Consider the following 19270-nt stretch of genomic DNA (forward strand, 5'->3'; position numbering starts at 1 on the left):
TAAAAGAGTAGTGCCCCCAAATTAACACCTTGTGCAGCCCAGAGTAGGACTGCCACATCCTTGTGTTGGAGCTAGTAATACAGCAATATATAATTCTTCTCTTGTACTAAGTTTCAATCTGCAGAAATTCCCAAGAGTTTTATCATGCTCACACCTGATAAACCACATCTTGCAGTTCTGAGGTTAGGTGTTCTTGGGCCCAGGTGGACCAGTAGAAAACATCATTCCTTGTTACATCTCAGCTTGCTGTATTCAGTCCATCATATCAACCTATCAACATATTTCAAATTGAAATTCTGTCACCCAATATACTTACCATCTCACTTTCCTCCCAGTCTACTCAAATGTTACAACTACCCTTCCTACCCTCCTTCCAGCCAGTCACACCTCTCTTATTATTTGGGATTCCTCCAGAAGAGCCCTTTCTACAAGTGGCATCGTGAGTAGAGCAGCAACATATATAGTAGATAAGAGCCAAGGCCCCCCCACCACCATTGGCCACCCCCTCCCAGGCAGCCCCTGAAGCCCCTCCTCAAAATAAAGAAGTCTACTGGCCCAGGCTAAAAGTTACCCCTCTAAGATTACCAACCATGCTCTTAGAATCCTAGGGTGTGACCCTAGAAGGAAGAATGAGTAAGCTTGTTTGAGCATCTAGGAATTCTCTTACGTTGTCTGACCACATCTACACCATATTTAATTCTCTCCAATGGCAAAGACAGAAGTTAAAACAGAAGAGGAGGGATTCTGCTCCTCTCATTCACCTAGCAGCAGCAAACAGTAGAACCAATCTCTTCTCTGGCTATTTTGAACCAAAGCAAACTTCTTTTTTAAAAAATCCACATTTTTACTCATTCATTCTCTTAACAAAAGTTGATCAACAACTTCCTGTGTGCTAGGCCATGTGCTGGGATCTGGGGAGACAGGGGTAAATAAAGCAGACCTTCCACAGCCATTACAGAACTCTCTGTGTGATGCTGGTGTGGGCATGCTGTGGGAGAGAGGGCAAGAAAAGACAAGAAACAGATCATTGAATGACTAGATACTGGATTATAAATTATAGTAATTGCTAAGAAGGAAAAATGCACATGCCCATGAAACAGAATGTGGGAGATGGGAGGGCTACTTTTTATTGTGACACCAGAGAAGACCTTGCAGGAAAAGTGAACTAACACTGAGACCTATCAGGAGAATAGATGCTGGCTGGTGAATACTGAGGGTTGAGCACCTTCCATACAGACAGAAGAGCGCATAAAGGGCCTGAAGCAAGAAAGAACTGGACATTTTCAAATAATTTATTGAAGAAGGAAAAAAGACCAGTGTGGCTAAAATGCAGAGTGGGCAGGGTTGACTTGGGAGGAGGCTGCAGGTCAACCAGGAGCTGTGTATTACAGAGTGCTGCAGACCTGGTATAGGGCAGAAGGCTGGGGCCAAGAGTTTGGGGAACAACTTAAGGACTTCTCTTTTTTTGAGCAACAACAAATATTATCTCACACTGTGTCCATGGGTCAGGAATTTGGGAATGGCTCAGCTGGATAGTTCAGGCTCAGGGGCTCTATGAGACTGTAATTAAGCCATTGCCTTGGGCGGCAGTCATCCAAAGGCTTGACTGAGGCTGGAGGATCCACTTTAGGATGGTTCATTAAGGGTTGTCAACTTGATGTTGGTCATTGACCTCAGTTTCTCCTCACATGAATTCTCCATAGGGATGCTTGAAGCTCTTCCCAATAAGATGGCTGGCAATTTGTGTTATTCCTTCTGGTCTTTTGCCCTTTGTTACCTCAAATGCTGTGTCATCTTGTTTTTGTTTTTGTTTTTGTTTTTGTTTTTTTCCACCCAATCTGTTTATTGTGGCAAAAGACGTTTAAATAAAAGTGAGCATCTTAAACATTTTGAAGAGTACGGTTCAGTGACATTAAATACATTCACATTGTAGTGGAACCATCACCATCCATCCACAGATTCTTCATCTTGTAAAACTAAAATTCTATACCTGTGAAACAATAACTCCCCATTTCCTACTTACCCTTGCCCCTGGCACTCCATTCTACTTTCTGTCACTATGAATTTGACCATGTTAAGCGCCTCACACAAGAGAAATCATACAGTATTTATCATTTTGTGACTGATTTAATTCACTTAGCTTAGTATACTCAAGGTTCATTGCTGTTCTGGTATGTATTAGGATTCCCTCCTTTTTTAAGGTTTACTCATATTCTGTTGTACGTATAGACCACATTTTCTTATCCATTCATCCATCAATGGACACTTGGCTTGCTTCCACATTTTGGCTATTTTTAATAACACTGCTATGAACATGGGTGTACAAATACCTCTTTGAGACCCTGTTTTCAATCATTTTGGATATATACCCAGAAAAGGAATTGCTAGATCATATGGTTATCCTATTTTTAATTTTTTTTAATAAGCTGCCAAACTTTTCAATGGCAGCTGCATCATTTTACGTTTCTTTCAACAGTGCACAAAGATTCTGATTTTGCCACATTCTTGCCAAAACTTGTTTTTGATAAGGGTCCTCTCATTGTGGTTTTGATTTGCATTTCTTTAATGATTAATGATTTTGAGGATCTTTCCGTGTACTTGGGCATTTGCAGATCTTCTTTTAAGAAATACCTATTCAAGTTCTTTTCTTGATTTTGAGTTAGTATGGGTTTTGTTGCTGTTGAATTTTAGGAGTTCTCTATAAATTCTAGATATGAATATCTTATAAAATATGTGATTTGCAAATATTATCTTCATTAGGTGTGTTGTCTTTACTCTGTTGATACTGTCTTTTGATGCACAAGTTCTTAATTTTGATAAAGTCCCATTTGCCTATCATTTCTTTCACTGCCTTTGGCACCATATCCAAGAAGTCATTGCCAAATCCAATGCCATGAAACTTTGCCTTAGTTTTTCTTCCAATAGTTTTGTAGTTTTAGCTTTTACATTTAAGTTTTTGATCCATCTTGAGTTAATTTTTTATATAAGATAATAGATAAGGGTCCAGCTTCATTCTTTTGCATGTGAATGTCCAGTTTTCCCAGCACTATTTGTTGAATGCTGTGTCACTTTTTCCTGAGGATTATAATAGTCTTGTCTGTCTGAGGAGTCAGCAAGGACATCCATCCACATCTGTGTTGACCAGGAACCACACAAACATGAATGGTGTCCTCAGTCCGATCTCTGGCCTCTGGCCTGCCCCACTTAAGGATTTTAAGCAGGAGATTTACGTGGTCTCGTTTACATTTTTAGGAACATTCTGGATTTAGTGCAGACAATGAATTGGGTGGGTACAATGGCAGATGGAAGGAGCCTTGTTAATAAGCGACTGAAGTGATTCAGGAGAGAGACATCACCTTGAGCTAGAGCAGAGTCAGAAGTCAGGAATGGGACAGAATAAAGTAATATTTAGCATTGAACACAATTGCACTTAGAGACAGTTTAATCAACGAGGAGGGCCTTGTGGGGAGTGAGATGTCAGCAATCACCCTCTATTCTCTGACTTGCCACTTCACTGAGTTAAAGGACACTGGAAGACGAGTAGGTTGGAGGGGATGGTTTTGAGTGTGGTTTCGGATATGATGAGCCGAAAGGCGTTCAAGCGGAGGTGCTAAGTTGGCAGTAGGAACTCCAGGGAGAGACATGGACTGAGGCTAGAAAGGACAGGTCGTGGGCAAATGCATGGGGACTGGTAGTAAGGGCCTCGACAAGCTTGTTGAGGGGGAGTACAGAAGAAAGGAAGGGGGCTGAGGACAGAGCCCTAAAGACCCTTAGCATTTACTACCTGTGCTGAGAAGCAGTGGCCAGACAGGAAAGTCAGAGCATGCAGTGCCTGAGAAAGCAGGGAGAAGAGGCTTGAGGAGGAAACAGGCAGCAGAGTCAGATGCGCTAAAAGCCCAGCGTGAGAAGCACTGGGATACACCTGTACAGTGGCACCAGAACAGCCATCCATGGCTACGGCCAGAGCCATGGGCAGATGGGAAGCAGGAGCATGGAGTCTATGGAGCGGAGCATGCGAAGGGAGGGGAGGGAGACCTTGCACACTGTTCACCAAAAGAGTTTGGCCAGAGGACTGGGCAAGTCTAGCAAGGTAAGACAACAGCTGGAGGAGTCAGCTTTGTTTCAGTGTTGGTGTCACTCTGCACCAGGGCCATTTCCCCCCACCCCCACGCCACCATGTTCTCCATGTGACCAGAAGGCAGGCCCAGGGGCCAGGTCCCACCTCTGCAGTCCCTCCTATTCTCTGAGTGAAACAACATTCTTCCCTTGATGCATTTAGTCTGTCGCCACATTCCGTACAGCTCCATAACCCCCAGGAGGCCTTCTTTACCCACCAAGAAGCTCAGTCACAGTTCTAGCCAAAGAGGCATCCTCAGGAATACCAGACATACCCATTGTCTCTGATCCCTTCAACAGCCATTTTCTCCTTTCTACATTAGCAACTTCCCTTTGGTGCTTTTGAACCTACCTCTCAGCAAAAACACACATGATTCAAAATGTCAACCACTTTAAGGACATAAATGTGCTTCCTCAAGCCCATAGGTAACAGTGGTTGATGGTATCAGGGCCTCCTCCTGCGGGTGGCAGGCTTGCAATGACTGAGTGTGTGCATGCAGGTGTGTGTGTGTGTGTGTGTGTGTGCGCGCGCGCGCGCACGCGCATATGCATGTGTGTGCAAGTTTGTGCATTGGTGCCTGTGTGCTTATATGTGCATGCATGTGCACATGTGTGTGCACCCGGAGGGGGAGCGTGCACCTGTCTTGGGACAAGGAGAAGCCCTAACATCTTTTCCCAACTCTGTTTGCTGGGGACTGCAGCCCCTGGGAAGCCTGGCCCCCCCTACAGATAACAAGGTCACAGAGAAGGAAAAGAAGCCGCCAACAGCAACTACCAAGGGGGGAAGAGGGAAAGGAAAGGGCAAGAAGAAAGGGAAAGTGAAAGAGGAGGTGGAGGAGGAAACCGACCCCCGGAAGATCGAGCTGCTCAACTGGGTACGTGCAGTCTTTGCTCCCCTTTCCCGGGATCACATCCATCGCTAGTGGGTCACCCTCTTTCTCTAGGGCGAGGGGCAGTCCCTGTTGCCTTTGCTTCAGCCCCACACAGGCCCCAAGTCCCGGGAGGCAGTGGCAGCCCAGGGATGGGATGGTGTCAGTATTTCAAAAGGCAATGGTGGGTTTCACAAATGCCAGACATTCCTGCTCTGTGGGGGAATGTGTTTTGATGCCTTAAAATATGGAAACAAACCAATTATTCTGAAACAAACACCATTCAGGGAACAGAAGAAGGGGCCCACGATTGGGATGTGCAAGTAACAGCACTCGTCTGGGCAGGGAGCCTGAACCACATGCTGCGCCGTGTTCCTGGGCTGCTGCTCTAAGGCCACGAGCAAGGAAGGGCGGCTGCAGTGACATGTGACTGGCACTGTCACAGCCACTACGGCTGGTGGCAGCTGCGTGCTCATGATTTCCACACAGTGACCATGCAGTCATCCTCAGTCAAGTAGGCAAACCCTCCCAGGGGCTCTCTCCAGAAGGCCTCACGCTACACCGAATGCTGCAGCTTCTGTCATTATTAAAGGACAGAGGTACACACAATGGATAATAGCATCTAAGCTATTACAATCCACCACTTCTGAATACACTGTTTATGGAGTCCAGAGCTCGGAGGTGCGAGTACTGAGTTAGCTGCATTTTGCCAAGAATGCTACAGCTTATATAGGGTTTTTCTTTCCCATCTTTATTTCAAAAGAAAAGCAAATAAGCTCAATTTTACTTAAAACAAAATCGGAACTGGAGAGAATAACAATACCAGTCTGGCTCTAGTTTTGAATCCTCCTTCAATTCGTTTTGAAGAGGAGAGAAGCATTTACTTTTTTCCTTTTATCAAGCTTCGATACTTGGATAGGAAAGGTAGGGGCCACACTGAGAAAAAAGAGGGGAGATGGGGCATGTTTAGTCCAGACGGATGGCAAAGAGAACCAGGTCCAGCACGCTGTAAGGTCCGACTGCGTTTTCCCAGATGCCTCCCTCCGGCTTCCTGCTGGAGTCCCTCTGGGAGTCCCGCTCAGGGGCCACTCTGGTTGCTTCGTTCAGGTGAACGCTCTGGAACAAGCCATGCTGGATGCTCTGGTCTTAGATCGAGTGGACTTCGTGAAGCTCCTGATTGAAAACGGAGTGAACATGCAGCACTTTCTCACCATCCCGAGGCTGGAAGAGCTTTACAACACGGTGAGTGTTCCAGAAGGAGGGAGGGCCGTGGGGAGCTGCCCTGTGATGGTATTCATCAGAGGTGCCTGGTTTGCATTACTGCCCTTCAAATGAGTCACCGGACCACTGGTTTTGGTGGCGGGGGCGGGGGGGCAGGGGGGCATCTTTTAATGGCAGGTGGCTGTTCTCCCCTATGCGGGCCATGGCTTAGGTTCATGTCCTTACCAGCTACGACCTTGCCTCACCAGACAGCTGCAATAAGAACCCAGGTGTGGTATGTGAAGACTAGTTTATGCAAAGAGGGAATCTAGCTTCCTAAATCATTAGCAGAGTGAAAATTTCCCCGAGTGAGCAGTTCCGTGGGACCCCCAGTTTTTTTTTTTTTTTTAAGATTATTTATTTATTTGACACAGAGAGAGAGGCAGCGAGAGAGGGAACACAAGCAGGGGGTGTGCGAGAGGGAGAAGCAGGCTTCCCGCTGAGCAGGGAGCCTGACACAGGGCTTGATCTGGGGATCCCCAGACCACAACCTGAGCCCAAGGCAGATGCTCAACGACTGAGCCACCCAGGTGCCCCGGGACCCCCACTTCTTAAAGCAGCTTCAGTGAACAATGGACAACTAAGCTTTCCTTGAGTTTTCCCGGCAAAGAGCCCCACTCTCTGAGAATCCAAGTATACGGGCGAAATCCTCTTGGTGTTTATTATTACAATGTGGATTTTGAGAATTTACATTCCCTGTCCCCATTCTGAAGTTTTTCACAGTGAAAACAGTCCTCAGCACTTGTTTGGTCCTTGCTGAATTTCTCACACAATATTGCACACCAGAAGAGGCTCTTTAGAAAAAATCAGTAGAAAGCAGTTAACGTATCTTTGAATGTGTTGGGTACTTCTTCACCCCAACCGGTCCTATCTTGTAGAAGAGACTTACTGACCGTGGGTTACAGTCCAGCTCTCACAAGTCATTGCTTCTACAGAGTAGGGTAGGATTTAGCTCCAAGAACTCAAGAGAAAAACACGTTTAATATGGCTGAATGCTTCTCTTTCAGAGGCTGGGTCCACCCAACACACTTCATTTGCTGGTGAGGGATGTAAAAAAGGTCAGTCTGCCATTTTGCAATTCCTACCCAATGGCGTCTTTCAATAAGACATTTTATAAAGCAATTTTTACATTTCTGAAATGTGTTGTCATATTATTGGGGGCATCGGAAATAAGGAGCTCCTCTCTCCATAAAAGAACTTCCTTCAAACTAATATATCTTTTTCACGTTTCATGTTCATCCGCACACATGCTAGGCTCGTGTTGAATGACTGTTGGTTACGGCATCTTGGCACCATTTCCATTGCCTGGGGCAACAGCCAGGGAGTGTCATCTTACCCCTGACCTGAGCTTGCAGCTGTCAGTGGAGTCTCCTGTTCTGTATCTCCTTTAAGATCCGCGGCTCTCTCCTTCACTGAGCCAGCTTCCAGAAGGACATGCCTCATGTCACTGTGTGTGTTCTTTGGACCGAAGCAGTCATCCTTCCTGTTCTCTCATTAGTGAGTGATAGATGTTTCCCCCACTTTCCACTGCTGCTGACTACTAGAATGTGTGTTCTTGTAGGATCTCGTCTGCTCCCTGATCTGTCATGTCGCCACAGGCTACAGGATTAGACTGAGTTAAGGTGTGAGTGATTCATTTCTCGAGGATGCAGTCTGGCTTGCAAAGCATGGAACGTGTATTCATATTCTGAGCAAGAGAAAATAATTAAAATGAGAGAAGAGAGTTTTCAGAGTCCTGGATATTCTGGCCATCCTTTATAGAAATATCTACTTCTAAGAACACAAGAATTCAGTTTCTACAGACATTCATTGGATCCGTGAATTATTGGTGGGTCTGGGAACCAAGAGGGACCAGTACCCTTAATTCCTCCATCAGGAATCTGATTTCCCAGATCTCTTAGATTAGGAAGAGCAAACATTCAAAAGCCCCAGCTACCCAAGTTCAGACCCAACCGTTTCTCGCCTAAATGGCTTCAAGAATCCTCTTTCCACCTCCGGCCCCATACTCCATGACCATCCCAGATGGTCTCCCAGGACAGCGTGGGACTCCCAGGACTCCCCGACTTAAAATCCTCCAAAATCTCATGAAGTTCAAGATCTTCCAAGAAAATTGTACCCCCCTGGGCCCAGTTTGTCAATATCCCCTACTCTTTCCCATCACATCCCCACCACGGGGTACACATGCTAGACTCTCCGGGGCCCATGCAGTGCTCCTGTCTGCAGGGCCCTTCCTCCTTGTCCCTTGCAGTTTCTGCTCCTCCCACTCCTAGCCCCCTCACATGTGCCTCCTACAGAAGGTCCCTGCTTACCCTCTCACCCACCCAGAGTTCAGGAGTTCAGGGCCAGACTCAGGGTTTGTGGCTTTGCCCCTCCTCTAGAACAGTGAGCTCCCCGAGGGCAGGGCTACGTCTCCTTATCTTTGCAAATGGCATTCCGGATAGGGTGGAGAATCCGGACAGGAGCTGCACAAACTTGTTAATGCAAGTTTCTACTGAGTGAAGTATTCAGTAAATGTGGCCAGTTCTGAAGTAAAGGGAGGACGTTTAGAATGTGTAATCTGCATGTGAACCCTGGGTTCCCACCATCACTTCAGCCATGTGAAATTAAACCATCAATAATAGAAAACAAAAATCCTTACAACCCACTGGTCCCCTCTGCCCCCTGAGTAAGTCAGCTGTCCAGCAACGCCAATGACTGGCCAAACTCGTCTCAACATACCCTGTTGTATTTTGTTGAAACACTCTGCCCCTTCACTGATTCCCGGTCACACCAGATACTTTGTCCCCCAAAAAGTCACAGGGCACCATGTGGAGCTTTCTCTAAGAAATTCCCAGCCCCAGGGATACTCTTCCCAGTGCCTCCTATAGAGTCCTCCTTCCCGTTATGTGGGTCACTTCCTCCTTCAGCACGAAAGCTGGACTCCAGGCTCCTAAAGCGGGCTTCTCCCTCGCAAGCAGCTATCAAAGCACCTTCTCAGCGTGACTCATCTGCTCTCACAAAGGAGGTCCCAGGCCAGCTGCAACCCCTCTCCTCTACATCTACACGGGCACGCTGCAGGCCATTTCGACCCAGCCCATGGACAAGCCCAGGGCTCTACCCTGCACTCTCATGGGTTTCTAACTCTTCTCACTGGGAAAGTTTAACCCATTTTCTGAAGTATGGCTTACCCCCTCATCTCCTTCCCTCACATGGTAATAGACTGAATATTGTTTAATGCTCCACTCCATACATCAGCACCCAAGTGGTAGCCAGGAATGGCCACTTATGCCCAAGGTGTGTGATGAAGACCACACTTGGAATGCATTCTTGCAAGGCTTGAGACACGGCTTCTTTTCTTCTAGGGCAACCTGCCACCTGATTACCACATCAGCCTCATCGACATAGGGCTTGTGCTGGAGTATCTCATGGGCGGGGCATACCGCTGCAATTATACTCGGAAGAGCTTTCGGACCCTTTACAACAACTTGTTTGGACCTAAGAGGGTAGAACAAAATGAACTTGTGATGTTCTATGGTCCCCTGCTGTCCTTTCCAATATGACTCAGCCTGTTCAAAGCCAAGTTCATCACCCCATCCCCAAGGACACCTGTCCTTTCTCCTGTAGCTATCCAGGTGTGAGGCTGCATGGTCCCTAGAGATGCCCGTGTTTTACCCACAGCCTTTACCCCCCTCAGCAAGGCAGGTCCTCGGCCCATGGATTACACCTGCTCCCTGTCTTTTGTCTATAGTAGGCTTCCTCCTGAGCTCCCTTGTCTCTGCCCTCTCCAATCCATCCTACCACTGTAGCCACTTTTATCTTCCAAAGCAAAAGACATGACACTGCACTCCTTGCTCAAATACTTACAGTATTCTCCACCACCTGAGGAATCATGGCCAAGCTCATTATGACAGCATCCAAGCCTCTGTCAGCCCAAGAGCTGTCCCACGCTGTCATGGGAGACCACAAACCTCTGCCAAACTCGAATTGTATTACTGTACCAGCCATGTCTTTCCCCTGATCAAAATGCCACGCCTATCACAAGGCCAACTCAAATGTCAGATCTTTCATGAAGCTCTCCTCTCACCCCCCTCACAAGCCTCACAAGCTCCATGTCTGCATTTCTGTTAGTGAATCTCTCTGGTTCTACCTGGGTCATGTGTCTGCACATCTTTCTCCTTACCTGACTTTGGCTGTCCAGAAACAGTGTCCATATTACAGCATTTCCTCTCCTTGGGTATTTCCCTTAATTGTTAATGATACCAACTACTTCTGAACCCAGGATTCTGTCCCCTACTAGCAACACTGTCAATGTACTACTAACATTACTGCTACTACTATTAGTTATCTGATTAAATGGATATTTTTTTTCCTCTTTTATTATGCAGCCTAAAGCTCTTAAACTTCTAGGAATGGAAGTAAGTATGACATGTTTTCACTGGTTTTATATCTTCATCAAATATATGTAGCCCTCTTTGTGTGGTATTGTTTTAATGTAGACTGGCGGTTGCTTTCAATGGATCGATCCACTATCCTACACCACCATTTATTTAGATAGTGTACTCAAATTATAGAAAAGGATAGTAGGCATTCCAAAAAAGGTAAAAACTACTTAATTCATTTTATAGAGTTAACAAAACCATAGTTCCAAAAGTAAACAGAGAATAAACAAGAACAACAAAAAAACCCTCAAAATCATAAATATAGTGAAAGAAATTCAGCGGCATATTTTAAAAGTTCTAAGGAAGTAATTAAAGTCTTCTAAGAATGCAAATATAATTTAACGTTAGTAAGTTTTGAGTATATTGCATCATATCAAGAAGTCAAAGAAGGAAAATGGTAGAAGAGCATTTTCAAAAATGCTAAAGAAGAATTGAAAAACAGTTTCCTTAATTTTTTTTAAGTTTACTAGAAACAGAATGAAAAAAATAGAATGATAAGATAAAAAATACCCCCTGATATGATTAACAATACATGTATGTAGGGGCACCTGGGTGGCTCAGTGGGTTAAGCTTCTGACTTCGGCTCGGGTCATGATCCCAGGGTCCTGGGATCAAGCCCCACGTCAGGCTCTCTGCTCAGCAGGGAGCCTGCTTCTCTCTCTCTATCTGCCTGCCTCTCTGCCTGCTTCTGCCTACTTGTGATTTCCTGTCAAATAAATAAATTAAAAATCTTAAAAAAAATACATGTATGTAGTAAGAAGAAATCTATGATATTGGGAAAAGTATGTGCTATGGTGAGTGCTGTGAAGTGTGTAAACCTAACGATTCACAGACCTGTACCCCCGGGGATAAAAATACATTATATGGGGCGCCTGGGTGGCTCAGTGGGTGAAGCCTCTGCCTTCGTCTCAGGTCATGATCCCAGGGTCCTGGGATCGAGCCCCACATCGGGCTCTCTGCTCAGCAGGGGCCTGTTTACTCCTCTTTCTCTGCCTGCCTCTCTGCCTACTTGTGATCTCTGTCAAATAAATAAAATTTTTAAAAAAAATTATGTTTATAAAAAAAAATTTTTAATTAATTTTTAAAAATTAAAAAAAAGAAGAAATCTATGACTGAACACTAATGCCCTCGAGTCATTTTTATTAACATCAAGGAGACTAGCATGCCCATTATCATTGCCATCATTATGAACCCCATTAGTTTTTTAAAGTTTTCTAGAAATTGTACCACATGAAAAAGTAAACATTAAAGGAAGAATACGCCAAAAGGGGAGAAAATAATTACTTAAAAAGAATACTTAAAAGGAAGGAAAAATTATTAGAGCAAAAATATTATTTTGTATCTAGAAAATTCAGGAAAATCAATTAAAGTTCTCTCCCAATAGAACAAAAGCACCCAGAAATCAGCTTAACAAGGAACCTTAAGAACAGAGCACTAGACACGAAAATATGTACACAAATGGAAGAATACCGTAAACAGCAAATTAAGACTATTGTTAAGATTCTTCTCAAATAAATTCATGAGTTAAATAGCATCCCGATTTCTTTATGGACTCAAGGTGGAAGGTGTCGAGACTGATTTTAACATTGTTACATCATTCTTGATGGAACTGTGGTCTTACAAGGACTGAGATATGGAACTTTCTATAATTTCCTATTCTCTCACGTTCTTTACATCATGTAGGGCTGATCTTTTGGGTGAAGGTTTGCCCAAATAGCCTAGACCCATTTCTTTTTTTAGAAGTATATCTTTCACCACCTTCATAACCACTTCATGAGTGCATTCAGGCTTTCTATTTTCTGGAGTCCACTTTTGTCATTTAGACTTTCCTAGAAAACATCATGATCTCACAGTCCTGGGATCAAGTCCTACATCAGGCTCCTTGCTCAGCAGGGAGCATGCTTCTTCCTCTGCTCACTGCTCCCTCTAATTGCTCCCTCTCTCTCTCTTTCTCACAAATAAATAAATAAATCTTTAAAAAAGGAGGGGTGCGCCTGGGTCTCTCAGTTGGTTAAGCATCTGCCTTTGGCTCAGATCATGATCCCAGGGTCCTGGAATTGAGTCCCACACTGGGCTCCCTGCTCAGTGGGGAGTCCGAGTCTCCCTCTCTCTCTCTGCCCCTCCTCCCTGCTTGTGCAACACACACTCTCTCTCTCCCTCTCTCACTTGCTCTTAAATAAATAAATAAAATCTTTAGACTTTCCTAGAAAACAATTTATTTCATCTAGATTTTCAAATTCATTGGTATAAATCTTTATATTATATTCTGTTTCAGTCTCCTCAATATCTTAGTTGTGTGCCCTTCTGATTTTTTGAAATTATATCTTCTTTTGTTTTTTTCTTAACCAAACTGTCTTACATATTTGACTGGTATTTTTGCTGTATCAAACAACTCTTATTTTTTTCTGTTTTTGTTCTTATTAAAGTCACCTACATTTTTATTCATTCCTTCCATATACTTTCTACAGTTACTGTATTGTTTTCATAGACTCCATTTGATGAGAGTTTCACTCATTTTCAATCTTCCCTTTATTGCAACAAACACATGAAAGGTATAAATTTTTCCCTAAGCATTGTTTTCATATCACACATGTTTAGGTAAGTAGAACCTTCATTGTCATTTATTTCTAAATTGTTTATAATTTCCTCTTTAATCCAAGAGCATTTAAAGTTATTATTATTTGAAAGAGAGAGAGAACAGAATTGGGAGGGGTGGCCAGGAGGGTGAGAGGGAGAGGGAGAAGCAGACTCCCTCCTGAGCAGGGATTTCCCCAGGAGGGATTCAGTCCCATGACCCTGGGATCATTACCTGAGCCCAAGGCAAACACTTAACTGACTGAGCCACCCAGGTACCCCTAATCCAAGAGCATTTAAAATCCAGAAGTACATTTAAATTTTTCCAGATGCAGACTCCTCTGTTGTTATCCGACTGTTGTTGATGTCTAGTTTTATTCTTTGATAAGTCGACTATGTGATTTGTAGTATGTGGAATCTGTTGAGATGGAAAATCTCAAAGGACTTGGGGTATAATGCCTGGTGGGGTTTTGTTAATGATCCATGTATGGTAGAAATCATGTGCATTCTTGGTTTGTTAGGAACATTTCTTATATTTAGCTGTCAGATCAAATTGATAATTATGTAATTTAATTTGTTTCCATATTTAGGAATTTTTTTCAAGTTCATTTGGAAGTGAAGTACATTCAGGGACTCTTTACTGTGACAGTGGATGTGTCCATTTCTTTTTATACTTCCAGTTCATATCTTTTCTTATTTTATTGAGATGCTTCTCTTTTTCTTGTTGCTTTGTAGCAGTTTAGGAAATGTTTGTTTGTTATATCCTCTCTCTAGCAATTTTAAAACTACTTTAAAGGAATTTTTATACAATTAGTATTTTGGTATTATGTATTATTGAAAGGTAGGCTTAAAGGGCTTCTGTTTTATAACATTTCCATAGCCATTTGTGGATTTTTATTTAATTTGGTATATTCTTAATTTGGTATATTCTTAAAAATATATATATATTTTAAGAATATATACATATAGAATATATAAGAATATGTAATATTCTTATAAGAATTTTAAGAATATATATATATATTTTAGAGGTGGAGAATGGCAGAGGGAGGGACAGAGTCTTAAGCAGGTTCCACTCCCAACATGGAGCCTGATGCGGGGCTAACTTAGTATATTCTTGAAAATAAAGCTGTGAAATAAGTCAAGCAGAGAGAGTCAATTATCATATGGTCTCACTTGTTTGTGCAACATAAGGAATAACATGGAGGACATTAGGAGAAGGAAAGGAAAAGTGAATTGGGGGAAATTGAAGGGGGAGATGAGCCTTGAGAGACTGTGGACTCTGGGGTGGGGGAATGGGCAAGCTTGGTGGTGGGTGTTATGGAGGGCACGTATTGCATGGAGCACTGGGTGTGGTACATAAACAGTGAATCTTGGAACACCGAAAAAATAAAATAAAAAAAAATAAATATAATTAAATTTTTAAAAAAGAAAAAATTTGTATAAAATGACCTGTAAAGAAAAAAGAAAGAAAGAAAAAGAAAGAAAGGAAAGGAAAGGAAAGCTGTGTTTATTTTTAAATTTTTATGTGGCAATTTTTTTTCTTTTTTTAATGTTATTTTTTAATTATTATTATTATTTATTAACATATAATGTATTATTAGCCCCAGGGGTACAGGTCTGTGAATCGCCAGGTTTACTCACTTCACAGCACTCACCATAGCATATATCCTCCCCAATGTTCATAACCCAACCACCCTCTCCCTACCCCCCCACCCCGCAACCCTCAGTTTGTTTTATGACATTAAGTGTCCCTTATGGTTTGTCTCCCTCCTGATCCCATCTTGTTTCATTTATTCTTTTCCTACCCCCCAAACCCTCACATTGCTTCTTGACTTCCTTATATCAGAGAGATCATATGATAGTTGTCTTTCTCTGATTGACTTATTTCACTAAGCATAATACCCTCTAGTTCCATCCACGTCGCCTCAAATGGCAAGATTTCATTTCTTTTCATGGCTGCATAGTATTCCATTATATATATATATATACACCACATCTATACCATTATATATATATATATATATATATATATATACCACATCTTCTTTACCACCATTCTCCTGTCGATGGACATCTAGGTTCTTTCCATAGTTTGGCTATTGTTGACATTGCTGCTATAAACATTCGGGTGCACGTGCCCCTTCGGATCACTACATTTGTATCTTTAGGGTTAATACCCAGTAGTGCAATTGCTGGGTCATAAGGTAGTTCTATTTTCAACTTTTTCAGGAACCTCCATGCTGTTTTCCAGAGTGGCTGCACCAGCTTGCATTCCTACCAACAGTGTAGGAGGGTTCCCCTTTCTCCGCATCCTCACCAGCATCTGTCATTTCCTGACTTGTTAATTTTAGCCATTCTGACTGGTGTGAGGTGGTATCTCATTGTGGTTTTGATTTGTATTTCCCTGATGCCGAGTGATGTGGAGTACTTTTTCATGCGTCTGTTGACCACCTGGGTGTCTTCTTTGCAGAAGTGTCTGTTCATGTCCTCTGTATGTGGCAATTTTTAACCTATATAGAACAACCTCCCCTAAATTACTGTGACTGTAGTTTTACTGTGACCGTTTAGAAAATTAGAACAAAAACATTTAAATCCAGGACAAGGTATGGCAGTTTCAGTAGAAATGTTACAACTCATGAAGAAACTATAACAGGGGTGCCTGGGTGGCTCAGTGGGTTAAATCCTTTGCCTTCGGCTCAGGTCATGATCCCAGGGTCCTGGGATTGAGCCCCGCATTGGGCTCTCTGATCAGCAGGGAGCCTGCTTCCTCCTCTCTCTCTGTCTGCCTCTCTTCCTACTTGTGATCTCTGTCTGTCAAATAAATAAATAAAATCTTTAAAAAAAAAAAAAAAGGAAGAAACTATAACAAACAGAGTTTTATGGGGGGTGGGGTGAGACTGATGGTGGGTGTTATGGAGGGCAGGTACTGCTTGGAGCACTGGGTGTGGTGCATAAACGATGAATTCTGGAACACTGAAAAAAATTAAATTGAATTAATTTTTTTAAAAAACGAAACTATAACAATTAGGTCAGTCATGAATAACACATGATAAGAATTGGAGGGCCAGGCCTCCAACCCAACCACTGTAGTTGTGTGAATGTGGGCAAGTTATTCAGACTTTGGGCCACAACTTTCTCATCTGAGGGAATGGAAGAAATTCACAACCTCTGAGTCATTGAAGAATAAGTGTAGGTAATTGATGGGAAAGCTGTTTGCAAAGGAATGACTATCCATGTCTGTTATTCCACTGAGTACTGAAGTCTTAGCCTGCAGTAATCTGAGCCCACCTAATTAATCTTGCTCCCAGGTTCACCCCGATTCCCCCTGTCATGACCCACCTTTCTTTTGGATCCTGTTCTATTTTCAGAACAATCCCTCATCATTCCTTGAGGAAATGGAAATTTTGGCCTTCCCTCTGCACCACATACGTGAAAGGACAAAGCTCATTTACAAAGGAACATTTGCTTCCTTTAAACATTGATAGGGAAAACCTACAACATTTTTTTTTCTCTCCCCTTCTACATTTTCCTATTCATCTCTGGTCACCTATGTCTGACATTGATATTGGGACACTTCCCCAAGAAAATAAACTTTACCTCTCCCGTGATGCTGTTTGTGTTTTAATGTATTCTTTCTTTCAGTTTTGTAGCATGTCCTCAGGCTTTTCCAAAAATTTATTATTGAAGTATATTTGACGTACAATGTGGCATTAGTTTCCCATATATGACTGATTCACCAATTCTTTTTTTTTTAAGATTTTATTTATTTATTTGACAGAGATCACAAGTAGGGAGAGAGGCAGGCAGAGAGAGAGAAAGGAGGAAGCAGGCTCCCTGCTGAGCAGAGAGCCCGATGCCGATGCCGAAGGCAGAGGCTTAACCCACTGAGCCACCCAGACGCCCTGATTCAACAATTCTATATGTTTCTCCGCACTCACCGTAATAAGTGTTATCATCATCTGTCACCATGCAATGTCACTACAACATTATTGACTATATTGCCTATTCTGTACTTTTCACCTCTATGACTTATTTATTTCATAACTGGAAGTTTGTACCCCTGAGTCCCTTTCACTTATTTCATCTATCCCTTCACATCATCCCCTCTGGCAACCACCAGATTTTTGTCTGTGTATAAGTCTGGGATTTTTGTTTGTCTGCTTATTTGTTTGTTTTGTTTGTTAGGTTACACGTGTAAGTGAAGTCATGTGGTATTAGTCTTTCTCTGTCTGGCTTATTTCACTTAGCATCATATCTTCTATGTCCATCCATGTTGTTGCAAATGGCAATATCTTGTTCTTTTTTTATGGCTGAGTAATATTGCTTTGTGTGTAAATTCCACCTCTTTATTCATTCATGTGTTGATGGACACATGTTGCTTTCACATCTTAGCTATTGTAAATAATACTGCAATAAAGATAGGGATACATGTATCTCTTCAAATTAGTGTTTTTGTTTTCCTTGGGTAAATGCCCAGCAGTGGAATTACTGGATCCTAGGGTAGCTCTATTTTTAACTTTTTGAGGAACCTCCATACTCTTTACCACAGTGGCTGCACCAGCTTGCATTCCCACCAACATTGTAAGAGGGTTCCTCCACATGCCCATTATACTTGTTATTTGTATCCCCTCAATTTTTAAAGGCTTGTGAAAAAAAAAAATAACCTGCCAACCCAGAAGTATAAAGTCATCAAACTCTAAGCATGCCTTTTCAGTCCATTTTGGGTTTAGGTGTTTTCCTTATTATAATAAACACATGTCCTTCTTTCCACAAGAATTAATATACTGAGTGGGAACCTCAGATGTATTTACAAAATCTCTTTATTACCGCTGACAAAAGGGTTTTCCTTTTTTTTTTTTGGTAGTCATGAAATCCTTTGCTGTGCACTTATGACAGAAGCATGAAAAAAGGTGCTTGTCTCCCCTCAGGATGATGAGCCTCCAGCCAAAGGGAAGAAGAAGAAAAAGAAGAAAAAGGAGGAAGAGATTGACATTGATGTGGATGACCCTGCTGTGAGTCGGTTCCAGTACCCCTTTCACGAGCTGATGGTATGGGCTGTGCTGATGAAGCGTCAGAAAATGGCGGTCTTCCTCTGGCAGCGAGGCGAGGAGAGCATGGCCAAGGCCCTTGTGGCCTGTAAGCTGTACAAGTCAATGGCCCACGAGTCCTCCGAGAGCGAGCTGGTGGATGATATCTCCCAGGATCTGGACAACAACTCAAAGTGAGTGTCTCAAAGGAATTTAAGAACTGGGAGAGACTATTGTCCTGAGGACCTGTCCCCTTGCAGGAGGGTGGCAAATGCATTTCTCACTTAAGTCCCATTATGTTTAAAGCTTAGTCATAAATCACTTTGTCCATCATGTCAATATTTTTCCTTCTGTTTCTCTGAGGTATTTCTAGACTGTCATTGTTTTTTTTTTTTAATTTTTTTAAGATTTCATTTATTTATAATGACAGGCAGAGATCACAAGTAGGCAGAGAGGCAGGCAGAGAGAGAGGAGGAAGCAGGCTCCCCGCTGAGCAGAGAGCCCGATGCGGGGCTCGATCCCAGGACCCTGAGATCATGACCTGAGCCGAAGGCAGCGGCTTAACCCACATTGTTTTGTTTTTTTACTGCCCTCTCATGGGAACTATGGAAACATAATGTTAAGGCAAAGACAGTGAAACAGATTTCCATACTGAAACACACAGAGGAGTACAACTCTAGTGACATTACCTCTCAACTTGACTTTCTCAAGTGCTCCTTCTCTCATTTAGGTGGGACAGGACAGCCAAAGCGTCCCACAGTTGGGTATTTCCCTTCTCCCAGGACAATTAGGCTCTCATAATACCCAGTAAGTTAGTCTATGGCTGACTTGTTTCTTCTTCCAGCAGGCCTTGTTAAGAAACAGGGCACACTGACTTATTTCTCTGTCTTTGCAGTTTTGGGAGCAGCAGTGTGCGCTGTGATCTCAATTCTCTGATGAGTTTAGAAGAGCTGTCAATTTTCAGTTTGTCCAGCTTTTCACTTATTGTGAGGACAGACTGGTC

At 42.9% G+C, this 19270-nt stretch overlaps 1 protein-coding gene across 1 annotated transcript in view; it reads left to right on the top strand.

Moving 5' to 3' along the window:
- TRPM1 (transient receptor potential cation channel subfamily M member 1) overlaps positions 1–19270 on the top strand; it is an 85370-nt gene that overhangs the window by 23478 nt on the left and 42622 nt on the right. The window contains exons 11-16 of the mRNA XM_032835937.1: positions 4818–4991; positions 6093–6227; positions 7253–7303; positions 9587–9727; positions 10610–10639; positions 18169–18461. Of these exons, the coding sequence (XP_032691828.1) occupies positions 4818–4991; positions 6093–6227; positions 7253–7303; positions 9587–9727; positions 10610–10639; positions 18169–18461 (824 nt within the window). The remainder of the gene's footprint in view (positions 1–4817; positions 4992–6092; positions 6228–7252; positions 7304–9586; positions 9728–10609; positions 10640–18168; positions 18462–19270) is intronic.

Source organism: Lontra canadensis, unplaced genomic scaffold, assembly GCF_010015895.1.
Source record: "Lontra canadensis isolate GAN:19392208 unplaced genomic scaffold, GSC_riverotter_1.0 scaffold89, whole genome shotgun sequence".
In the NCBI taxonomy this organism is placed as follows: Eukaryota; Metazoa; Chordata; class Mammalia; order Carnivora; family Mustelidae; genus Lontra; species Lontra canadensis.